The sequence below is a fragment of the Scardinius erythrophthalmus genome (genome assembly GCF_964197995.2).
Source record: "Scardinius erythrophthalmus genome assembly, chromosome: 25".
Lineage (NCBI taxonomy): Eukaryota > Metazoa > Chordata > Actinopteri > Cypriniformes > Leuciscidae > Scardinius > Scardinius erythrophthalmus.
Genome location: NC_138245.1, coordinates 31,662,892 through 31,685,391, shown reverse-complemented (window position 1 = coordinate 31,685,391; position 22,500 = coordinate 31,662,892). Strand labels below are relative to the sequence as shown.

Sequence of the window (22,500 nt, the reverse complement as noted above, 5' to 3'; positions counted from 1 at the left end):
CACACACACATCCTGACACACTCCTCCTGACACACACACATCCTGACATACACACCTCCTGACATACACACCTCCTGACACACTCCTCCTGACACACACACTCCTCCTGACACACACTCCTCCTGACACACTCCTCCTGACACACACACTCCTCCTGACACACACTCCTCCTGACACACACTCCTCCTGACACACACCTCCTGACACACACTCCTCCTGACACACTCCTCCTGACATACACACATCCTGACACACTCCTCCTCACACACTCCTCCTGACACACACCTCCTCCTGACACACTCCTCCTGACACACACCTCCTCCTGACACACACCTCCTGACACACACACCGCCTGACACACACTCCTCCTGACACACACACCGCCTGACACACACTCCTCCTGACACACACGTCCTGACACACACTCCTCCTGACACACTCCTCCTGACATACACACATCCTGACACACTCCTCCTGACACACGCACCTCCTGACACACACTCCTCCTGACATACACACATCCTGACACACTCCTCCTGACACACTCCTCCTGACACACACCTCCTGACACACTCCTCCTGACACACACACCTCCTGACACACTCCTCCTCCTGACACACACACCGCCTGACACACACTCCTCCTGACACACTCCTCCTGACAAACACCTCCTCCTGACACACTCCTCCTGACACACACTCCTCCTGACACACACCTCCTCCTGACACACCTCCTCCTGACAATCTCCTCCTGACACACACACCGCCTGACACACACTCCTCCTGACACACTCCTCCTGACACACACCTCCTCCTGACACACACCTCCTGACACACACACCGCCTGACACACACTCCTCCTGACACACACACCGCCTGACACACACTCCTCCTGACATACACCTCCTGACACACACCTCCTGACACACACTCCCACTGACACACACATCCTCCTGACATACACACCTCCTGACACACTCCTCCTGACACACACACATCCTGACACACTCCTCCTGACACACACACATCCTGTCACACATACCCCCTGACACCCACTCCTCCTGACACACACTCCTCCTGACACACACTCCTCCTGACATACACACCTCCAGACACACTCCTCCTGACACACACACATCCTGACACACTCCTCCTGACACACACACCTCCAGACACACTCCTCCTGACACACACACATCCTGTCACACATACCCCCTGACACCCACTCCTCCTGACACACACTCCTCCTGACACACACTCCTCCTGACATACACACCTCCAGACACACTCCTCCTGACACACACACATCCTGACACACTCCTCCTGACACACACACCTCCAGACACACTCCTCCTGACACACACACTCCTCCTGACACACACTCCTCCTGACATACACACCTCCAGACACACTCCTCCTGACACACACACATCCTGACACACTCCTCCTGACACACACACCTCCAGACACACTCCTCCTGACACACACACATCCTGACACACTCCTCCTGACACACACACATCCTGACACACTCCTCCTGACATACACACCTCCTGACACACTCCTCCTGACACACACACTCCTCCTGACACACACTCCTCCTGACACACTCCTCCTGACACACACACTCCTCCTGACACACACCTCCTGACACACACTCCTCCTGACACACTCCTCCTGACATACACACATCCTGACACACTCCTCCTGACACACTCCTCCTGACACACACCTCCTCCTGACACACTCCTCCTGACACACACCTCCTCCTGACACACACCTCCTGACACACACACCGCCTGACACACACTCCTCCTGACACACACACCGCCTGACACACACTCCTCCTGACACACACCTCCTGACACACACTCCTCCTGACACACTCCTCCTGACATACACACATCCTGACACACTCCTCCTGACACACTCCTCCTGACACACACCTCCTCCTGACACACTCCTCCTGACACACTCCTCCTGACACACACCTCCTCCTGACACACCTCCTCCTGACAATCTCCTCCTGACACACACACCGCCTGACACACACTCCTCCTGACACACACCTCCTCCTGACACACACCTCCTGACACACACCTCCTCCTGACACACACCTCCTGACACACACACCGCCTGACACACACTCCTCCTGACACACACACCGCCTGACACACACTCCTCCTGACACACACACCTCCTGACACACACACCGCCTGACACACACTCCTCCTGACACACACACCGCCTGACACACACTCCTCCTGACACACACACCTCCTGACACACAGTCCTCCTGAAAAAAACTCCTCCTGACACACACACCGCCTGACACACACTCCTCCTGACACACACACCGCCTGACACACACTCCTCCTGACACACACACCTCCTGACACACACACCGCCTGACACACAGTCCTCCTGACACACACTCCTCCTGACACACACACCTCCTGACACACACACCGCCTGACACACACTCCTCCTGACACACACACCTCCTGACACACTCTCCTCCACGAGGGCCAGAGACATCAGAGGAAAGACTGGAAAGCAGTGTTGGGGAAAGTTACGCATTACAATATTGCGTTACATCTCAAAAAAATGTTACTTTTTATAAAAGTAATGCGTTACGTTACTTTTGCATTACTTTTTCTCACCTGGGCTGGGCTTGCTTGTTTGTTTTTAAATAACAAATATTTTTGGCAAATGTTAAGGCCCTTTCACACCAATAGTGAAATGAATAAGCCTCAGGCTGAAGGAAATACATGTTTTTATAAATGGAAAAAGTAATGCGTTACACACAACACTGCTGGAAAGATCCAAAAGAACTTAAGAGGTTCAGGTTCTGTCTTCAGTTCAGAGATGTGTGTGTGTGTTCATGCAGACACGCTTCACACTGTCTAATTTCTCTTATTTCTCAGAATTTCACTACAATGATTTAGCAGTTCAAAACAACACATGTAAGAACTTCTACATTTTTGTGGCTTATCAAGAAAACAGTTTGTGAATGCAGTGGTTTTCAGACTCATTCCGCAGAATCCTGTGAGATGGGACAGTGCAGATGTTTGGAGAGGCTTTGAGAGTGTTTGAGGTTAGTAATGATGTGGTGAACACGAAAAGTCCATCAAACTGGAGTTTAATACAAACTGCGGCTTAAATATCAACATTAGAGTTCAAATGACAGTCATCATGGTGGAACGTGAACAGACAAATGTCGCATGTTAACTGTGAGGAGGAACGCATAAAGTTTTGTCAAACAAACATCGTGACGTCACAGAGTGTCATGGCGGCGAGCAGTTCAGCTGTGTCAGTTTTAACTCCGAATGGAAGAAGACAGACTGTCAAAGTGTCTCCAAACACACCTTTATTGCAGGTACGAACTCACTTACATACTCGTGAATCTAATCGCGAAGGCTGTGTGTGTATGTTTATACTGGCTCGAAACCTATTGAGACACTTGCGTTTTGAGTCAGCCGAACTAGTGAGCTGCCTACCTAGTGACAGGACAGCAGTTTCGAGCAACAAAGATGCTGTGAGCTTCGATCTATTGTTCATTTTGGGCACCATAAGTGCGTGACACAGTTTTGGCCATCATAAGCGCATTCCGGACTAGTGAGCTGCCTATCTAGTGCCCTAAACAGCCTTTGTTTTGGGGCATTAGCCTATCTATATTCAGGGTGAGCTGAGCTAGTAGCCGACACTAAACAGCCTTTCTAATGTACTTGACAACAATATTAGTCAACAAAATAAAACGTCAGTGATGATAAATGCATACATAATGCGTACGTGCATAATGTGAATATTAAATAATGAATTCAATGTTCATAGATAATGAATATTAAAATGTTTATTTCTGCAGGTTCTTGAGGATGTGTGTAAGAAGCACGGCTTTAATCCAGATGATCATGGACTGAAGTGAGTTTAACCTGTGTATATATTTATATAATTATATATGTGTGTGTGTGTGTGTGTGTGTGTGTGTTTGTATTTGTGTGTGTTTGTGTGTCTGTTTGTTTATGTGTGTGTGTGTGTGTGTGTGTGTGTGTGTGTGTGAGAGAGTGAGTGTGTGTTTGTGTGTCTGTTTGTTTGTTTGTTTGTGTGTGTCTGTGAGTGTGTGTGTGTTTGTATGTATTTATGTATAAATATATGTAAACTGTGTGTGTGTGTGTGTGTGTGTGAGAGAGAGAGTGAGTGAGTGAGTGTGAGAGAGAGAGAGTGTGTGTGTATGCGTTTGTGTGTGTCTGTGAGTGAGTGTGTGCGTGTGTGCGTGTGTGCGTGTGTGTGTGTGTGTGTGTCTGTCTGTGTGTGTGTGTGTGTGTGTGTGTGAGAGAGTTAGTGTGTCTGTGTGTGTGTGTGTGTGTGTAAGAGAGAAAGAGAGTGAGTGTGTTTGTTTGTGAGTGTGTGTGTTTGTATTTGTGTGTGTTTGTGTGTCTGTTTGTCTGTTTGTTTATATGTGTGTGTGAGAGAGTGAGTGAGTGTGTGTGTGTGTTTGTTTGTTTGTGTCTGTGAGTGTGTGTGTGTGTTTATGAGTGTTTAACGGCTCACTGTCTCTCTTCATCTGCAGGTTTCAGAGGAATGTTCTCGATCTGACTCTGCAGTGGAGGTTTGCTGGTCTGCCGAACAATGCCAAGCTGGAGGTGGTGGTGTGTGTACGGCAGCCGGCGGGAGCCGAGAGCGCGGTGTGTGACCTGTGTGTGTGTGTGACCTGAGTGTGTGTGTGACCTGTGTGTGTACGGCAGCTGGCGGGAGCTGAGAGCGGTGTGTGTGTGTGTGTGTGACCTGTGTGTGTACGGCAGCCGGCGGGAGCCGAGAGTTCGGTGTGTGACCTGTGTGTGTGACCTGTGTGTGTGTGTGTGTGTGTGTGACCTGTGTGTGTGTGTGACCTGAGTGTGTGTGTGACCTGTGTGTGTACGGCAGCTGGCGGGAGCTGAGAGCGGTGTGTGTGTGTGTGTGTGACCTGTGTGTGTACGGCAGCTGGCGGGAGCTGAGAGCGGTGTGTGTGTGTGTGACCTATGCTATGATGAGTTTATCCCTTTCAATAACTAAAAGAAGAAGAAAAATAACAGATTGTAGTGTGTTGCTAGATAAAGAGTAACTGATAACTAAATAATATCGTTTGTAGACACACTTTGATGTTGGCTTGAGAAGCAGCCAGAACATTTGTAGTAGGTTTAACAGCTTAAAGTTGAAAGGTTTTCATTTTAAAGGTTTTAAGTTTGAAATAGTTTTAGTTTAGTAGTTTTAAAAGCTATAATTCTCTGAAACTGCTTTTGCCAGCAGGTGACGTGAACATTACGTAAGAGTTTAGTGAATATTACTACATTATCTCTCAGAAACAATGCGTTTTCTGTCGTCTGTATGAGTGTTATGATCCCAGCGTGTCAGAATTAACTACTAACTCCACCAAGAGTTCACTGCATCACACTGAAAAAATAATCAGCACCTTCTTCGATTCCACACCTCAAAACATTTATTTCTCCCCTTTGATCACACGCATTCAACACACGCATTCAACACACGCATTCAGCACACGCATTCAACACACGCATTCAACACACGCATTCAGCACACGCATTCAGCACACGCATTCAACACACGCATTCAACACACGCATTCAGCACACGCATTCATCACACGCATTCAACACACGCATTCAGCACACGCATTCATCACACGCATTCAGCACACGCATTCAGCACACGCATTCAGCACACGCATTAAACACACGCATTCAGCACACGCATTCAGCACACGCATTCAGCACACGCATTCAGCACACTCATTCAGCACACGCATTCAGCACACGCATTCAGCACACTCATTCAGCACACGCATTCAACACACGCATTCAACACACGCATTCAACACACGCATTCAGCACACGCATTCAACACACGCATTCAGCACACGCATTCAGCACAGGCATTCAACACACGCATTCAACACACGCATTCAACACACGCATTCAACACACGCATTCATCACACGCATTCAACACACGCATTCAGCACACGCATTCAACACACGCATTCAGCACACGCATTCAACACACGCATTCAGCACACGCATTCAGCACACTCATTCAGCACAGGCATTCAACACACGCATTCAACACACGCATTCAACACACGCATTCAACACACGCATTCATCACACGCATTCAACACACGCATTCAGCACACGCATTCAACACACGCATTCAACACACGCATTCAACACACGCATTCAACACACGCATTCAACGCACACATTCAACGCACACATTCAACGCACACATTCAACGCACACATTCAACACACGCATTCAGCACACGCATTCAGCACACGCATTCAACACACGCATTCAGCACACGCATTCAACACACGCATTCAACGCACGCATTCAACGCACGCATTCAACACACGCATTCAGCACACGCATTCAGCACACGCATTCAACACACGCATTCAGCACACGCATTCAACACACACATTCAGCACACGCATTCAACACACGCATTCAACACACGCATTCAACACACACATTCACACGCATTCAACACACACATTCACACGCATTCAACACACACATTCACACGCATTCAACACACGCATTCAACACACGCATTCAACACACGTATTCAACACACACATTCACACGCATTCAACACACACATTCACACGCATTCAACACACGCATTCACACGCATTCAACACACGCATTCAACACACGCATTCAACACACGCATTCAACACAAGCATTCACACACATTCAACACACGCATTCAGCACACGCATTCAGCACACGCATTCAGCACACGCATTCAGCACACGCATTCAACACACACATTCAGCACACGCATTCAACACACGCATTCAACACACGCATTCAACACACGCATTCAACACACGCATTCACACGCATTCAACACACACATTCACACGCATTCAACACACACATTCACACGCATTCAACACACACATTCACACGCATTCAACACACACATTCACACGCATTCAACACACACATTCACACGCATTCAACACACACATTCACACGCATTCAACACACACATTCACATGCATTCAACACACACATTCACACGCATTCAACACACGCATTCAACACACGCATTCAACACACGTATTCAACACACACATTCACACGCATTCAACACACACATTCACACGCATTCAACACACACATTCACACGCATTCAACACACGCATTCACAAGCATTCAACACACGCATTCAACACACGCATTCAACACACGCATTCACACGCATTCAACACAAGCATTCACACACATTCAACACACGCATTCAACCCACGCATTCACACGCATTCAACACACGCATTCACAAACATACACACACATTCACACGCATTCAACACACATTCACACGCATTCAAAACACGCATTCACACGCATTCAACACACACTTTCACACGCATTCAAAACACGCATTCACACGCATTAAACACACACATTCACACGCATTCAAAACACGCATTCACACGCATTCAACACACACTTTCACACGCATTCAACACACACATTCACACGCATTCAACACACGCATTCAACCCACGCATTCACACGCATTCAACACACGCATTAAACCCACGCATTCACACGCATTCAACACACGCATTCAGCACACGCATTCAACACACACATTCACACACATTCACACACATTCACACACATTCAACACACGCATTCAACACACACATTCACACGCATTCAACACACGCATTCAGCACACGCATTCAACACACACATTCACACGCATTCAACACACGCATTCAGCACACGCATTCAGCACACGCATTCAGCACACGCATTCAACACACACATTCAGCACACGCATTCAACACACGCATTCAACACACGCATTCAACACACGCATTCACACGCATTCAACACACACATTCACACGCATTCAACACACACATTCACACGCATTCAACACACACATTCACACGCATTCAACACACACATTCACACGCATTCAACACACACATTCACACGCATTCAACACACACATTCACACGCATTCAACACACACATTCACATGCATTCAACACACACATTCACACGCATTCAACACACGCATTCAACACACGCATTCAACACACGCATTCAACACACGTATTCAACACACACATTCACACGCATTCAACACACACATTCACACGCATTCAACACACACATTCACACGCATTCAACACACGCATTCACAAGCATTCAACACACGCATTCAACACACGCATTCACACGCATTCACACGCATTCAACACAAGCATTCACACACATTCAACACACGCATTCAACCCACGCATTCACACGCATTCAACACACGCATTCACAAACATACACACACATTCACACGCATTCAACACACATTCACACGCATTCAAAACACGCATTCACACGCATTCAACACACACTTTCACACGCATTCAAAACACGCATTCACACGCATTAAACACACACATTCACACGCATTCAAAACACGCATTCACACGCATTCAACACACACTTTCACACGCATTCAACACACACATTCACACGCATTCAACACACGCATTCAACCCACGCATTCACACGCATTCAACACACGCATTAAACCCACGCATTCACACGCATTCAACACACGCATTCAGCACACGCATTCAACACACACATTCACACACATTCACACACATTCACACACATTCAACACACGCATTCAACACACACATTCACACGCATTCAACACACGCATTCAGCACACGCATTCAACACACACATTCACACGCATTCAACACACGCATTCAGCACACGCATTCAGCACACGCATTCAGCACACACATTCACACACATTCAGCACACGCATTCACACGCATTCAACACACGCATTCAACCCACGCATTCACACGCATTCAACACACGCATTCACACGCATTCAACCCACGCATTCAATACGCATTCAACACACACATTCAACACACGCATTCACACGCATTCAAAACACGCATTCAACAAACGCATTCAACACACGCATTCAACACACGCATTCAACACACGCATTCAACGCACACATTCAACACACGCATTCAACACACACATACACACGCATTCAACAAACGCATTCAAAACACGCATTCAAAACACGCATTCAGCACACGCATTCAACACGCATTTGTTAGTGAAACAAATCAAATAAAAACACATGGGAATGTGGGAAACAGTGTTGCAGATTAAGCCTAAATGAATCTGTCCCTCAGTAGTGGGAGTTTGTTTGGAACAAATATTGAAAGTTTTTGTAATTGGCTGTAGTTTTATATTTTTGCTAGAACAAACATTTATTTTTTCATGCAGTTATGTAATAGTTTATAATAGCCTCCTGGGAACGCGTTTTGTTTCCACTCCGGTGTAATTAGGCCTGTTGATTATATGTTTGCACGTTCATGCCGTGTTTGTCAGCAAACATCCGCGCGTCGTTCTGGCCTGAGCACATGAAAAATGAGTTTTGAACATCCTCACTTATAATATATCAGAAAAAAAGCATGAATCATTCATTTGTACTGTTTACAGTGATGCATAAACACTTCCCGAGCTTGTTATGTTTCCTTCTTCCTGTCAGGCTGTGATTGTATGAGGAGCTCGTTAGGTTATGACATCAGCGCTCCGGATCGATGACATCATCAGTTATGCCCCCCCCCCCCTGTCACTTATGAAACACGTGTTTGGCACACGAGCACCGATCCCATCTGCAGTTTTATGGGAATGTGTTTATAACGCCGAATGTTTGAGCGTTTGTAGCCGTACGGCTGGATGAAAGGGAAAATGAATATCACGCTCTCGTTTGATTGAAAGATGATTAATGAGCGGGTTGGTCGTAAAGCATGATGGGTAAATGGGTCTTCCCGCCAGCGTTTGACGGCTGTTCTGCCTCACGCTTCAGGCATGTGGAGGGAGGAAAAATGCTCGGCGTGTCCAAGTGTGTGTTTGCGGTTCAGATCGTAAACACACACACACACACGCCTTGATGAGCTGCCCGGCTCGGTCTCACACACTTCTGCTCAATTACAGCATCTCCTGCACGCTTCTCAGGGTTTATCTATCAGTGGAGACTTTTATGAAATGACTCTGGCTCTAGACGAGATTTCAGGGTTTTTATTTTCCACACTTTCTTTGAAATGCATTCAAGAGTTTTAAGACTTTTTGGATCAGCTCGACGAGATTTCTTTGTTGTCTTTTCAGTGTTTCATGGAGATAAATGCACCATTATTATTATTTGCTGTAATGATTTTCTGTGCTGAAGGTTTATTATTGTGGTGTGGTTGACTTCTGATTTCCATAAAAGTTGCGGTCTAACTTTATTTTTTACAGAATAAAACAGCCAAACATTTGTTTTGATACAATTCAGATCATTCAAACAAAAAACTAAGAATCAGTTAAGAATTATTTTTTTTAAAGAAATTGATACTTTTAATCATCAAGGACAATCGATTTTATAAAAGATTCTATTTCAAATTATGTTCTTTTGAACTTTCTATTCATCAAAGAATCCTGAAAAATAAAATGCATCACGGTTTCCAAAAAATATGAAACTGTTTTCAACACTGATAATAATCATAGATGTTTCTTGATCCTCAAATCATCATATCAGAGTGATTTCTGAAGGATCATGTGACACTGAAGACTGGAGTAATGATGCTGAACATTCAGCTTTGATCACAGGAATAAATTACACTTTACTATATATTCACATAGAAAACAGATGATTTACATTATAATATTATTTCACTGTTTTACTGTATTTTTGATTAAATAAATGCAGCTTTGGTGAGCAGAAGAGACCTTTCAAAAAACTGAATTATTTCAAACTTTTGACTTGTATTGTATTTATTTGTAGTCTAACTAGGCAAGTAATGCTGATTAATCAGATTAAAAATGTCAATATATTTTTTACAATATATTTTCCACCAGTTCTGATGTTTTGTGCTCCTCCTGTGTGTTTTCTGGTGTTCAGGTGCGGATCGCCCTGCAGATGGAGGACGGCTCTCGTCTTCAGGGCTCTTTCTCCAGTGGACAGACGTTATGGGATCTACTGACCCACTTTCCTCAAACCAGGTGTGTGGTGTTCTGTCTGCGAGGGCTGCAGTTGTTTCATTTTTGAATGCGTAATTTATGAGGGAATTTATGTGCGTGTGTGTGTTCTTTCTGTGGATGTTTGTATTGATTGAAGTGAAACACATTCCTCCTGCTGAGGTTTTAAATGCAGCCAGATTGTGTGAACCGTGAACACTGTGTTTTATGAGCTCTCAGTGCCGCTGCCAAACTCTTTAAACTGTTCTCACAGTCTCCTCCCACTGATACAGCAGGCCCCTCCCCTCACTGACCACTCCCCCTCCCCTCACTGACCACTCCCCCTGCTCTCATTCAACCACTGATACAGCAGGCCCCTTCCCCTCACTGACCACTCCCCTTCCCCTCACTGACCACTCCCCCTCCCCTCACTGACCACTCCCCCTGCTCTCACTCAACCACTGATACAGCAGGCCCCTTCCCCTCACTGACCACTCCCCCTCCCCTCACTGACCACTCCCCCTGCTCTCATTCAACCACTGATACAGCAGGCCCCTTCCCCTCACTGACCACTCCCCTTCCCCCTCACTGACCACTCCCCCTCCCCTCACTGACCACTCCCCCTGCTCTCACTCAACCACTGATACAGCAGGCCCCTTCCCCTCACTGACCACTCCCCCTCCCCTCACTGACCACTCCCCTTCCCCTCACTGACCACTCCCTCTGCCCTCACTGACCACTCCCCCTGCTCTCATTCAACCACTGATACAGCAGGCCCCTTCCCCTCACTGACCACTCCCCTTCCCCTCACTGACCACTCCCCCTCCCCTCACTGACCACTCCCCCTGCTCTCACTCAACCACTGATACAGCAGGCCCCTTCCCCTCACTGACCACTCCCCCTCCCCTCACTGACCACTCCCCCTGCTCTCATTCAACCACTGATACAGCAGGCCCCTTCCCCTCACTGACCACTCCCCTTCCCCTCACTGACCACTCCCCCTCCCCTCACTGACCACTCCCCCTGCTCTCACTCAACCACTGATACAGCAGGCCCCTTCCCCTCACTGACCACTCCCCCTCCCCTCACTGACCACTCCCCTTCCCCTCACTGACCACTCCCCCTGCCCTCACTGACCACTCCCCCTGCTCTCACTCAACCACTGATACAGCAGGCCCCTTCCCCTCACTGAACACTCCCCTTCCCCTCACTGACCACTCCCCCTCCCCTCACTGACCACTCCCCCTGCTCTCACTCAACCACTGATACAGCAGGCCCCTCCCCCTTCCCTCACTGACCACTCCAATGCTCTCACTCAATCACTGATACAGCAGGCCCCTTCCCCTCACTGAACACTCCCCTTCCCCTCACTGACCACTCCCCTTCCCCTCACTGACCACTCCCCCTGCTCTCACTCAACCACTGATACAGCAGGCCCCTCCCCCTTCCCTCACTGACCACTCCAATGCTCTCACTCAATCACTGATAGAACAGGCCCCTTCCCCTCACTGACCACTCCCCCTCCCCTCACTGACCACTCCCCCTCCCCTCACTGACCACTCCCCCTGCTCCCACTCAACCACTGATCCAGCAGGCCCCTCCCCCTTCCCTCACTGACCACTCCAATGCTCTCACTCAATCACTGATAGAACAGGCCCCTCCCCCTCACTGACCACTCCCCCTCCCCTCACTGACCACTCCCCCTGCTCCCACTCAACCACTGATCCAGCAGGCCCCTCCCCCTTCCCTCACTGACCACTCCAATGCTCTCACTCAATCACTGATAGAACAGGCCCCTCCCCCTCACTGACCACTCCCCCTCCCCTCACTGACCACTCCCCCTCCCCTCACTCAACCACTGATACAAGTACACTGAGATTCCATTTGTTTCCGTGTTTTTCTCGCTGCTCTCTTTCACAAAAACAACTGCATGGGAAGTGAATATGAGTCAGTAAAAACTGGCTGCTGTTCTCGATGCAGGAATCTAATGTATATACAGTAAATGCAACACATGTGTTTTGTGTTGCCCACATGTCATCCAGCAGACGCACAGATCAGAGTCCAGTGTGTGTTTTTGTTTGTTCTCCTCCTGACAGATATTTTGATCTGTTTCCTTCCCGCAGGACGTCTGCTCTGGAGCCGTCTGGACACACACCAGTGTGTGTTTACATGAGAGACGAGGTGAGACCGACCGCTTCGGTATTAAAGTCTACATCAAATCAACATCACTTCATTTAAGATTTTTTCCTGCTGATGAAGGATCAAAAATATTGACAGCTAATCAGAATCCAGTGACATATGATAAAATCGCTTATATATAGAACAATATTGTGCACTGGTTTGGACTCTTAATATAGTTATTGTCATCTTTATAGTTTACTGTCCGATCGCATGTATTGCATTAAGGGTCAGTTTTGATCCAGAAGTGAACTGTGGCTTCACTTTTAGTCTAATTGAAAATATTACTTCTATTAGTTAGATTTATCTCAAATTACTTCTGTAAAATATATTTATCCTCTTTGCTGCATCTCACACACACTATTAGGACTGAATTTTGTTGGTCAATTTTATTATGCGTGCAAAAATAATTGTATTTAAAAAGAAGGAAAATTATGATTTTGAATTATGAAGACTTGCCAGACTTTTGACGTGATACACACATTCATATGTGAATGATTTACTCGCAATGTAGAGGGTTGTGCAATTCTTGAAAAGTTCTCAAATATCTTTGCAGGCATTTTCTAAAAATCTTTTTCCAGCATTATAGGACAAGTTGTTGGAAATAAAATAGTCTGAAGCCTAAAAATTGACTGATATATCGACTATAAAAAATGTATATAAAAAACATTGTTTTGGTTATAGATTCTTGTTTTCCTGGTGTCCTCTACATCGGACAAATCATAAAATATTAATAAATAAAAAGTTTAAGTCAAGTTGGAGGTTATTTTAACTTATTTCCAATGTTTTTTGTAACATTCTCTTTATCAGGTTTTCCAAGGTGCTTTTAACTAAGTGTTATGTACTTTAACAAAAATCTAACACAAATAAGGGTTCAGTAATTGCTGCTTTCTTAAAATAAAGTAAAATAAAGTTCTCAACACTTTGTAAAAAGTATCGGATTTTTGAGGATTCTGTAAGACAATTAAGTTTTGTCTTAAGAATGTTATCTTTTTTTTCTTAAGATTTTTACTTCTGGGAATACAAAATATTTTTAGGATTCTTAAAAGGTCAGAAAATGAGAAGAATGTTTGGTGAATCCGGCCGCAGGTCTTTTTGTGGATGATTAAAACACACCAGGAAGTCAGAATATTCCATTGTGTAATTAAACAGAAAGTAGTAAACACTGTTTCACGTCTTTCTGTCCTTGTTTAGGTCAGCGGTGCGGAAGCACTGAAGATGACGACTCTAAAGTCTCTGGGCCTCACGGGAGGAAGTGCCATCATACGGTGAGCTCTCAGTGCTGATGTCACATCCCTGTCTGATTTAATTTTATTTATTTATTTATTTATTGCCATAACAAACAGATTGTCTGGAATATAACCCAAGCGTTACAAAGAATGAAATACTTTGATATATGATGATATTGAATGTCTGTTAGATATGTGCTGAAAGGCTCTAGCTCCTCATGTCCTGGTGCGACAATGGATACGGTCGCCACACCAACGGATGCTGTTGCCATGCCAACGGATGCTGTTGCCACGCCAACGGATGCTGCTGCCAAGATGACCGTATCACAGCCGCCTCCTCCAGAACCATCAGCCTCTGTTCCCGTGGAAACCCCGGCTCCGCCCACTGAGGCCGCCGCCCCATTGAACCATCATCCTGTCAAACAGGAAGAGGAGAAGCCAAACACGAGCCGAGAGCGAACAGTGCGGCCCAAAACTAGTGAGCATCAGGTGTCCCAGGTAACGGAGGACGACGAGAGACCGGGGACGTCCCAACAATGCCGTGACTCCGCCCACTCGGCCACACCCCCTCAGTCCCGTGGCTCCGCCCCCTCATCCACGCCCACTGACTTCGTGCCATTTTCGGGAAGCGGACAGCGTCTGGGAGGACCGGCGGGACTGAGGAGCTCGACCTCGTGGTCCCCATGTGTGTCCGGCAGCCCTCCCAAAGCCAAAAAACCCAAACCCAGCCATGAAATCAAGGTATTAAACAAATATTAATCACTGATAATAATCATAAATGTTTCTTGAGCATCAAATCATCATATTAGAGTGATTTCTGAAGGATCATGTGACACTGAAGACTGGAGTAATGATGCTGAAAATCCAGCTTTGATCACAGGAATAAATTACATTCTAAAATGTATTACAATAGAAAACAGTTATTTGAAATTCTAATAATATTTCACTGTTTTTACTGTATTTTTGATCAGATAAGTGCAGCCTTGTTGAGCAGAAGAGACTCTTTCAGTAACATAAAAAAAATCTTGGCTTTTCCATGAAAAAAATCTGAATCTTCTCACACATCTCCTGCTCTTTCATGCGTTTTTCTGTTCTCTGTATTGTTGTATTTATTTGAGAGACGGACGGTGTGTTTTCGTCAAGTCTGAATTCAATCACGCATCACACAATCAACACGTGTTTTTCTTCATAGCTGGTCGATTTTCTAGGTGTCTTTGTGTTTTTGCTCTAAACATACACAAATACACACACACACACACAAACACACATACACACACACACGCATGCACTCACTCACACACACACACACAGTCACACACACACACACACCACACACACTCACAAACACACATACATACACAGACGCACGCACACCACACACACTCACACACACACACACACACAGATCTCTCTCTCAACCTGAAGAGTTTTTGAATGTGTTTCTCGTGTCTTTTAGAGATCAGTCAGCGCCAAACAAGCGTCGAGGGATGAAGAGGAACCAGACGAATATCTGGAGGTAAAAACACACACGCCTCACACACATGTCGGCGTATTTAACAGTAGCGTTCAATGGAAGGCATTTTCAGCCCAATTTAAATAAATTCATCAAATCACAGAAATAAACATGAAAACCAGATTAAACAATTCATTATGGAAATTGTTTGCAAAATAGATGCCAAAATTCACAATGAAATTTTATTTCATCATTTTTATTTCATGCATCATCTCCGTCAGATCTAAAAATAAAAAGCATTTGATGATTTGAAATTCAACTTCGATGCAAGAAATTGAAGATACATTTTTGTACAAAGCTTTTTATCAATGCACACACAATAGTGACACGATTCAAATAAAATAAATAAAATGTTCTTATATTTATATATTAATATATTTTTAAACATGCATTTATTATATTTTCCTTATTTTATTTTCTCTTTTATTTTATTTTTTATAGTCAATTTGTATGCAGATTCTATGTAAATCAGTAGGCGGGGCTGTTTTCTATGCTTATTGCATGTTTCTCATTAATGCATATTTCCTTATCGCAGTAACGTGTCAATAACCGTGAGTGTGTGTTGAGTTAGTTGGCACATGTTAGGGTTAGCATGCTCATTGATTGTCTACATCCAGCCGATCGACAGGGAGCCGCTGGTCTTCCATCTGGACTCAGGAGCCCGTCGCCATGACGACAGAGAACTTCCCGACGAGTTTTTTGAGGTCACCGTGGACGACATTCGGAAGAGATTCGCCCAGCTGAAGAGCGAGAGGTGAGAACGGCACACTTCTGACTCTCAGTTAGACACGAAGAGGCCGTGTGATTGACGTGACCAAACACAGTTCACTTCCTTTGTTGTAGAGTTGTATGTAGAGTAGCAGTTGTATGTAGAGTAGTAGTTGTGGAGTAGAGTTGTCATATGGTTGTAGAGTTGCTGTAGAGTAGAGTTGCTGTAGAGTAGAGTTGCTGTAGACAGGGTTTGTACGGGTGCTTGAAATCCTTGAAAGTGCTTGAGTTTTGATGTTGTGTTTTCAAGGTTTGAAAAGTGCTTGAATTTTGGATAAAATGCTTGAAAATGCTTGAATTTGTAACTGTATTTCTTTCACAAGAAATATCTTTGACGAAATAGTTCTTTATTAAATGATTTGCGTTACGCTGGCCAGAGCAAAAGTAGGCGGAGTTTTCATTTTGATTTCCGCGGTTGTTTGGATGCACCGTTTTTATTGGCCACGCAGCGGCAACAGTTGAACTATTTTAAAGGGTAACTAAACCCTAAACCAACTTTTTATAGTTAATGCTCTGTAAGAATGGGGCTTTATTAGTGCTGTTCACTGATTCAAGTAATTTTTTTGACATTTGTGTTTAAAGAGTTTTAATTTAACAAAATATGGTGTAAAAACGTCTGAGTGCTGCCCTCTTCAGGTTGAACAGTGGCTACTGCAGTTGAATTTTCCTATTGGAAGTTGTGGTACACTCTGACGTCAGAGGGTACAAGCTAACCACGCCCTTGCCTACAGAGAGATACGTCTCAGATGCACGCCCCCTCTCCACTGGGCTCTGCCTACTTTTCCAGCATTTTTCAAATATTGCCAGTGGGTGGAGTCAAGCTCTGACCAGGGGTTTAGTTCCCCATTAAACTTTGACCGCGGCGTGCGCGCGAGCTCGCTGAGCTCCGCTTTGGTCGAGTCGCGCGTAGCAAGCCATTGAAATATATCGGTTTCATTTCATAGCGCAGCGCGGTCCGCGTCCTATCTGAAAGGGCCATTAGTGACTGAGTACTTGGTGTGCTAATGTAAGTATTGCATGTCCGTTATGTCACGTTCATTTGTGGAATATGCAGTGAACACTGCCAAAATTACAGAACTGTAACGTGCAAATTAACCTGCAAACGTTAGCCCAGTGCATAACAACAGTCGTTGATTGCTGAACTGAAATCAGTCAGTGTCATAAGAAGTATACTGTTACTGTAAGGTTTAGGATGGCCCTATGCAATATTTACACTGCTCTATTCCAGTAAATGTATTAGCTAATACATTTATCAGGCAGGTGCCTGTGCACTCAGATATTGTTCAAACCTTGTCTATATCAAGAATGTGTCCCAAAACGGGAAGGCCTGTCAAATATTTCTGTTCAAATCCTAAGTCTTCATATTTGAAATTAATTCAGTTTTACAGCCTATAAATCACATTATCTGGTAAGCAATATTTGGACATTAATATAATGAAAAGTATATTATTCATATGCTTTAGGCTATATACTTAGTGATACATTTTGAAGAATAAAACTTGTGATTGGCTTAAATATTAGGGCTGCACAATATATTGAAATATTGCAAATGTATATATTACAATATGCATAATTGCATATCGCAACGGCTTGCAATAACTGGGGTCATGAACAAAAGACAAAGAAAATCACTCACTGCTTTTGGCTGAATAGGCTAACTTTTGTAGCTGTAATAAGAATCAGTATATTTAATTCATGCAGTGAAAACTAAGCAGTGTTTATTTTTACATTTGATTAATCAGTTTCTGTTGTTAAATAAACCTAATGTAGGATAACCTGAACCCCTAAACCCCAGTGATGTTAAAATAACACTTCTTATGCTACAGAACACTGATGTTCACTGTCTTGAAGTTGTAGGGATATTTCCTTATCACAAAAAGAATGTGAAACACATATGTGTAGGTTATATAATTTTAAAGATATTTTAAAGATAATTTAAGTTAATTTGACACACTTTAAGCATTATCGTATCGCATATTGAATATCGCATTATTTAATGAGTTATCGCATATCTCATTTTTCTTCAATATCGTGCAGCCCTCTGCTATTATGAAACATTTGGCTGTTTATCTCTTTTGATGTGATAAAAACACTAAATAATAATTTTAACTATGTATTGTATGTAATTTACGGTAGTGTAAGGTGCTGGAAAAAGCTTTAAAATGGACCTGGAAAGTGCTTGAAAAGTGCTTGAATTTGACCTTGGAAAAAGTGTACGAACCCTGTGTAGAGTAGAGCAGAGTTGTTATAGAGTAGAGTTGCTATATAGTTGCTGTAGAGTAGAGTTGCTGTAGAGTTGCTGTAGAGTAGAGTTGCTGTAGAGTAGAGTTGCTGTAGAGTAGAGTTGCTGTAGAGTAGAGTTGCTGTAGAGTAGAGTTGCTGTAGAGTAGAGTTGCTGTAGAGTAGAGTTGCTGTAGAGTTGCTGTAGAGTTGTTGTAGAGTTGTTGTAGAGTTGTTGTAGAGTTGTTGTAGAGTTGTTGTAGAGTTGAGTTGCTGTAGAGTAGACTAGAGTTGCTGTATGGTAGACTAGAGTTGTAGAGTTATTGTTGAGTAGAGTTGCTGTAGAGTAGAGTTGTTGTAGAGTAGAGTAGAGTTGCTTTAGAGTAGACTAGAGTTGCTGTAGGGTGGACTAGAGTTGTTGTAGAGTTATTGTAGAGTAGAGTTGCTGTAGAGTAGAGTTGTTGTAGAGTAGAGTTGCTGTAGAGTAGCTGTAGAGTAGAGTTGTTGTAGAGTTGTTGTAGAGTAGAGTAGAGTTGTTGTAGAGTAGAGTAGAGTTGCTGTAGAGTAGAGTTGCTGTAGAGTAGAGTTGCTGTAGAGTAGAGTTGCTGTAGAGTAGAGTTGCTGTAGAGTAGAGTTGCTGTAGAGTAGAGTTGCTGTAGAGTAGCTGTAGAGTTGTTGTAGAGTTGCTGTAGAGTAGAGTTGCTGTAGAGTAGCTGTAGAGTTGTTGTAGAGTAGAGTAGAGTTGCTGTAGAGTAGCTGTAGAGTAGAGTAGCTGTAGAGTTGTTGTAGAGTAGAGTTGCTGTAGAGTAGCTGTAGAGTTGCTGTAGAGTAGCTGTAGAGTTGTTGTAGAGTAGAGTAGAGTAGCTGTAGAGTTGTTGTAGAGTAGAGTTGCTGTAGAGTAGCTGTAGAGTAGAGTAGCTGTAGAGTAGAGTAACTGTAGAGTAGCTGTAGAGTTGTTGTAGAGTAGAGTAGAGTTGCTGTAGAGTAGCTGTAGAGTTGTTGTAGAGTAGAGTAGCTGTAGAGTAGCTGTAGAGTTGTTGTAGAGTTGCTGTAGAGTAGCTGTAGAGTAGAGTTGCTGTAGAGTAGCTGTAGAGTTGTTGTAGAGTAGAGTAGAGTTGCTGTAGAGTAGCTGTAGAGTTGTTGTAGAGTAGAGTTGCTGTAGAGTAGAGTAGCTGTAGAGTAGCTGTAGAGTAGCTGTAGAGTAGCTGTAGAGTAGCTGTAGAGTAGCTGTAGAGTAGCTGTAGAGTAGAGTAGAGTTGCTGTAGAGTTGTTGTAGAGTAGAGCTGCTGTAGAGTTGTTGTAGAGTAGAGCTGCTGTAGAGTAGAGTTGTTGTAGAGCTGTTGTAGAGTAGAGCTGCTGTAGAGTTGTTGTAGAGTAGAGCTGCTGTAGAGTAGAGTTGTTGTAGAGCTGTTGTAGAGTAGAGCTGCTGTAGAGTAGAGCTGCTGTAGAGTTGTTGTAGAGTAGAGTTGTTGTAGAGCTGTTGTAGAGTAGAGCTGTTGTAGAGTAGAGCTGTTGTAGAGTAGAGCTGCTGTAGAGTAGAGCTGCTGTAGAGTTGTTGTAGAGTAGAGCTGCTGTAGAGTAGAGTTGTTGTAGAGCTGTTGTAGAGTAGAGCTGCTGTAGAGTTGTTGTAGAGTGGAGCTGCTGTAGAGTAGAGTTGTTGTAGAGCTGTTGTAGAGTAGAGCTGTTGTAGAGTAGAGCTGTTGTAGAGTAGAGCTGTTGTAGAGTAGAGCTGCTGTAGAGGAGAGCTGCTGTAGAGTTGTTGTAGAGTAGAGCTGCTGTAGAGTTGTTGTAGAGCTGTTGTAGAGTAGAGCTGCTGTAGAGTAGAGCTGCTGTAGAGTAGAGCTGCTGTAGAGTAGAGCTGCTGTAGAGTAGAGCTGCTGTAGAGTAGAGCTGCTGTAGAGTAGAGCTGCTGTAGAGTAGAGCTGCTGTAGAGTAGAGCTGCTGTAGAGTTGTTGTAGAGTAGAGCTGCTGTAGAGTAGAGCTGCTGTAGAGTAGAGCTGCTGTAGAGTAGAGCTGCTGTAGAGTAGAGCTGCTGTAGAGTAGAGCTGCTGTAGAGTTGTTGTAGAGTTGTTGTAGAGTAGAGCTGCTGTAGAGTTGTTGTAGAGCTGTTGTAGAGTAGAGCTGCTGTAGAGTAGAGCTGCTGTAGAGTTGTTGTAGAGTAGAGCTGCTGTAGAGTAGAGTTGTTGTAGAGCTGTTGTAGAGTAGAGCTGCTGTAGAGTAGAGCTGCTGTAGAGTTGTTGTAGAGTAGAGCTGCTGTAGAGTAGAGTTGTTGTAGAGCTGCTGTAGAGTAGAGCTGCTGTAGAGTAGAGCTGCTGTAGAGTAGAGCTGCTGTAGAGTAGAGCTGCTGTAGAGTAGAGCTGCTGTAGAGTAGAGCTGCTGTAGAGTAGAGCTGCTGTAGAGTTGTTGTAGAGTAGAGCTGCTGTAGAGTAGAGTTGTTGTAGAGCTGTTGTAGAGTAGAGCTGTTGTAGAGTAGAGCTGTTGTAGAGTAGAGCTGTTGTAGAGTAGAGCTGTTGTAGAGTAGAGCTGTTGTAGAGTAGAGCTGCTGTAGAGTAGAGCTGCTGTAGAGTTGTTGTAGAGTAGAGCTGCTGAAGAGTAGAGTTGTTGTAGAGCTGTTGTAGAGTAGAGCTGTTGTAGAGTAGAGCTGTTGTAGAGTAGTAGAGTAGAGCTGTTGTAGAGTAGAGCTGTTGTAGAGTAGAGCTGTTGTAGAGTAGTAGAGTAGAGCTGTTGTAGAGTAGAGCTGTTGTAGAGTAGTAGAGTAGAGCTGTTGTAGAGTAGAGCTGTTGTAGAGTAGAGCTGTTGTAGAGTAGTAGAGTAGAGCTGTTGTAGAGTAGAGCTGTTGTAGAGTGGAATATTATTTCCGGAAGTATTTTTCCCTTTGGGATTTTAAAAAAGAGGTTATCTAATGAGTTATAATACATGAACCAAGCCAATCACAACACTACAAACTTTGATTTGAAGCAAAAAGGTTTCGTAAAATCAGAAAAAAAGACAAGACTGTGAACTTTAGTGCTTTAGTGCAGCTTTAGTGACGGATAAAACTACAATCCCATGAAGCACTGCAAAACAATGGACAAATATAAAACTACTAATTTACAAATGTTGATTATATGTATAAAAACAACATATTTAAAGCTTATTGCAATATATAAACAAACATTTCATTTCAGTATTTTGAGAGTGTAGGGAGATTACGTCATTCGCAGTGCATCATGGGAGTGGGCGGAGCTAAAGAGATCTTTTGGCACATGTTGCTTTGATCGACTCTCTGATTGGTGTTATTTTACAAAATAAGCTGAATTATTGCAGACACATGGCAGTTTTACTTCCAGAACCAGAATGTTCTGCTCTATTGTAAAGCTCTATTGTTAATTAAAATAAAGTATATTAGATAAAAAGCATTATATTATAAATATTGTATATTATATTGTGTTTCTGGATGGATCTTCTGTCTGTTTCAGGAGGGCGTTTGAAGAAGCTCCTCTCATGACGAAATCTCTCCGAGAGTCTCAGATGAAGGAGAAGCTGG

The 22,500-nt window shown here is 44.3% G+C and overlaps 1 protein-coding gene across 2 annotated transcripts in view; it reads left to right on the top strand.

Moving 5' to 3' along the window:
* The first annotated feature begins 2,863 nt into the window (after positions 1 to 2,863).
* Positions 2,864 to 22,500, top strand: part of aspscr1 (ASPSCR1 tether for SLC2A4, UBX domain containing) — a 28,627-nt gene continuing 8,990 nt past the window's right edge. The window contains exons 1-10 of one of the 2 annotated variants that reach the window (XM_081357301.1): positions 2,864 to 3,378; positions 3,865 to 3,920; positions 4,570 to 4,684; positions 11,011 to 11,111; positions 13,190 to 13,247; positions 14,439 to 14,512; positions 14,665 to 15,214; positions 15,930 to 15,989; positions 16,604 to 16,740; positions 22,433 to 22,500. The exon at positions 22,433 to 22,500 is cut by the window's right edge and continues 14 nt beyond it. In XM_081357301.1, the coding sequence (XP_081213427.1) occupies positions 3,217 to 3,378; positions 3,865 to 3,920; positions 4,570 to 4,684; positions 11,011 to 11,111; positions 13,190 to 13,247; positions 14,439 to 14,512; positions 14,665 to 15,214; positions 15,930 to 15,989; positions 16,604 to 16,740; positions 22,433 to 22,500 (1,381 nt within the window). In that variant the 5' untranslated portion in view covers positions 2,864 to 3,216. The remainder of the gene's footprint in view (positions 3,379 to 3,864; positions 3,921 to 4,569; positions 4,685 to 11,010; positions 11,112 to 13,189; positions 13,248 to 14,438; positions 14,513 to 14,664; positions 15,215 to 15,929; positions 15,990 to 16,603; positions 16,741 to 22,432) is intronic. The other variant, XM_081357300.1, reaches the window with a different exon arrangement.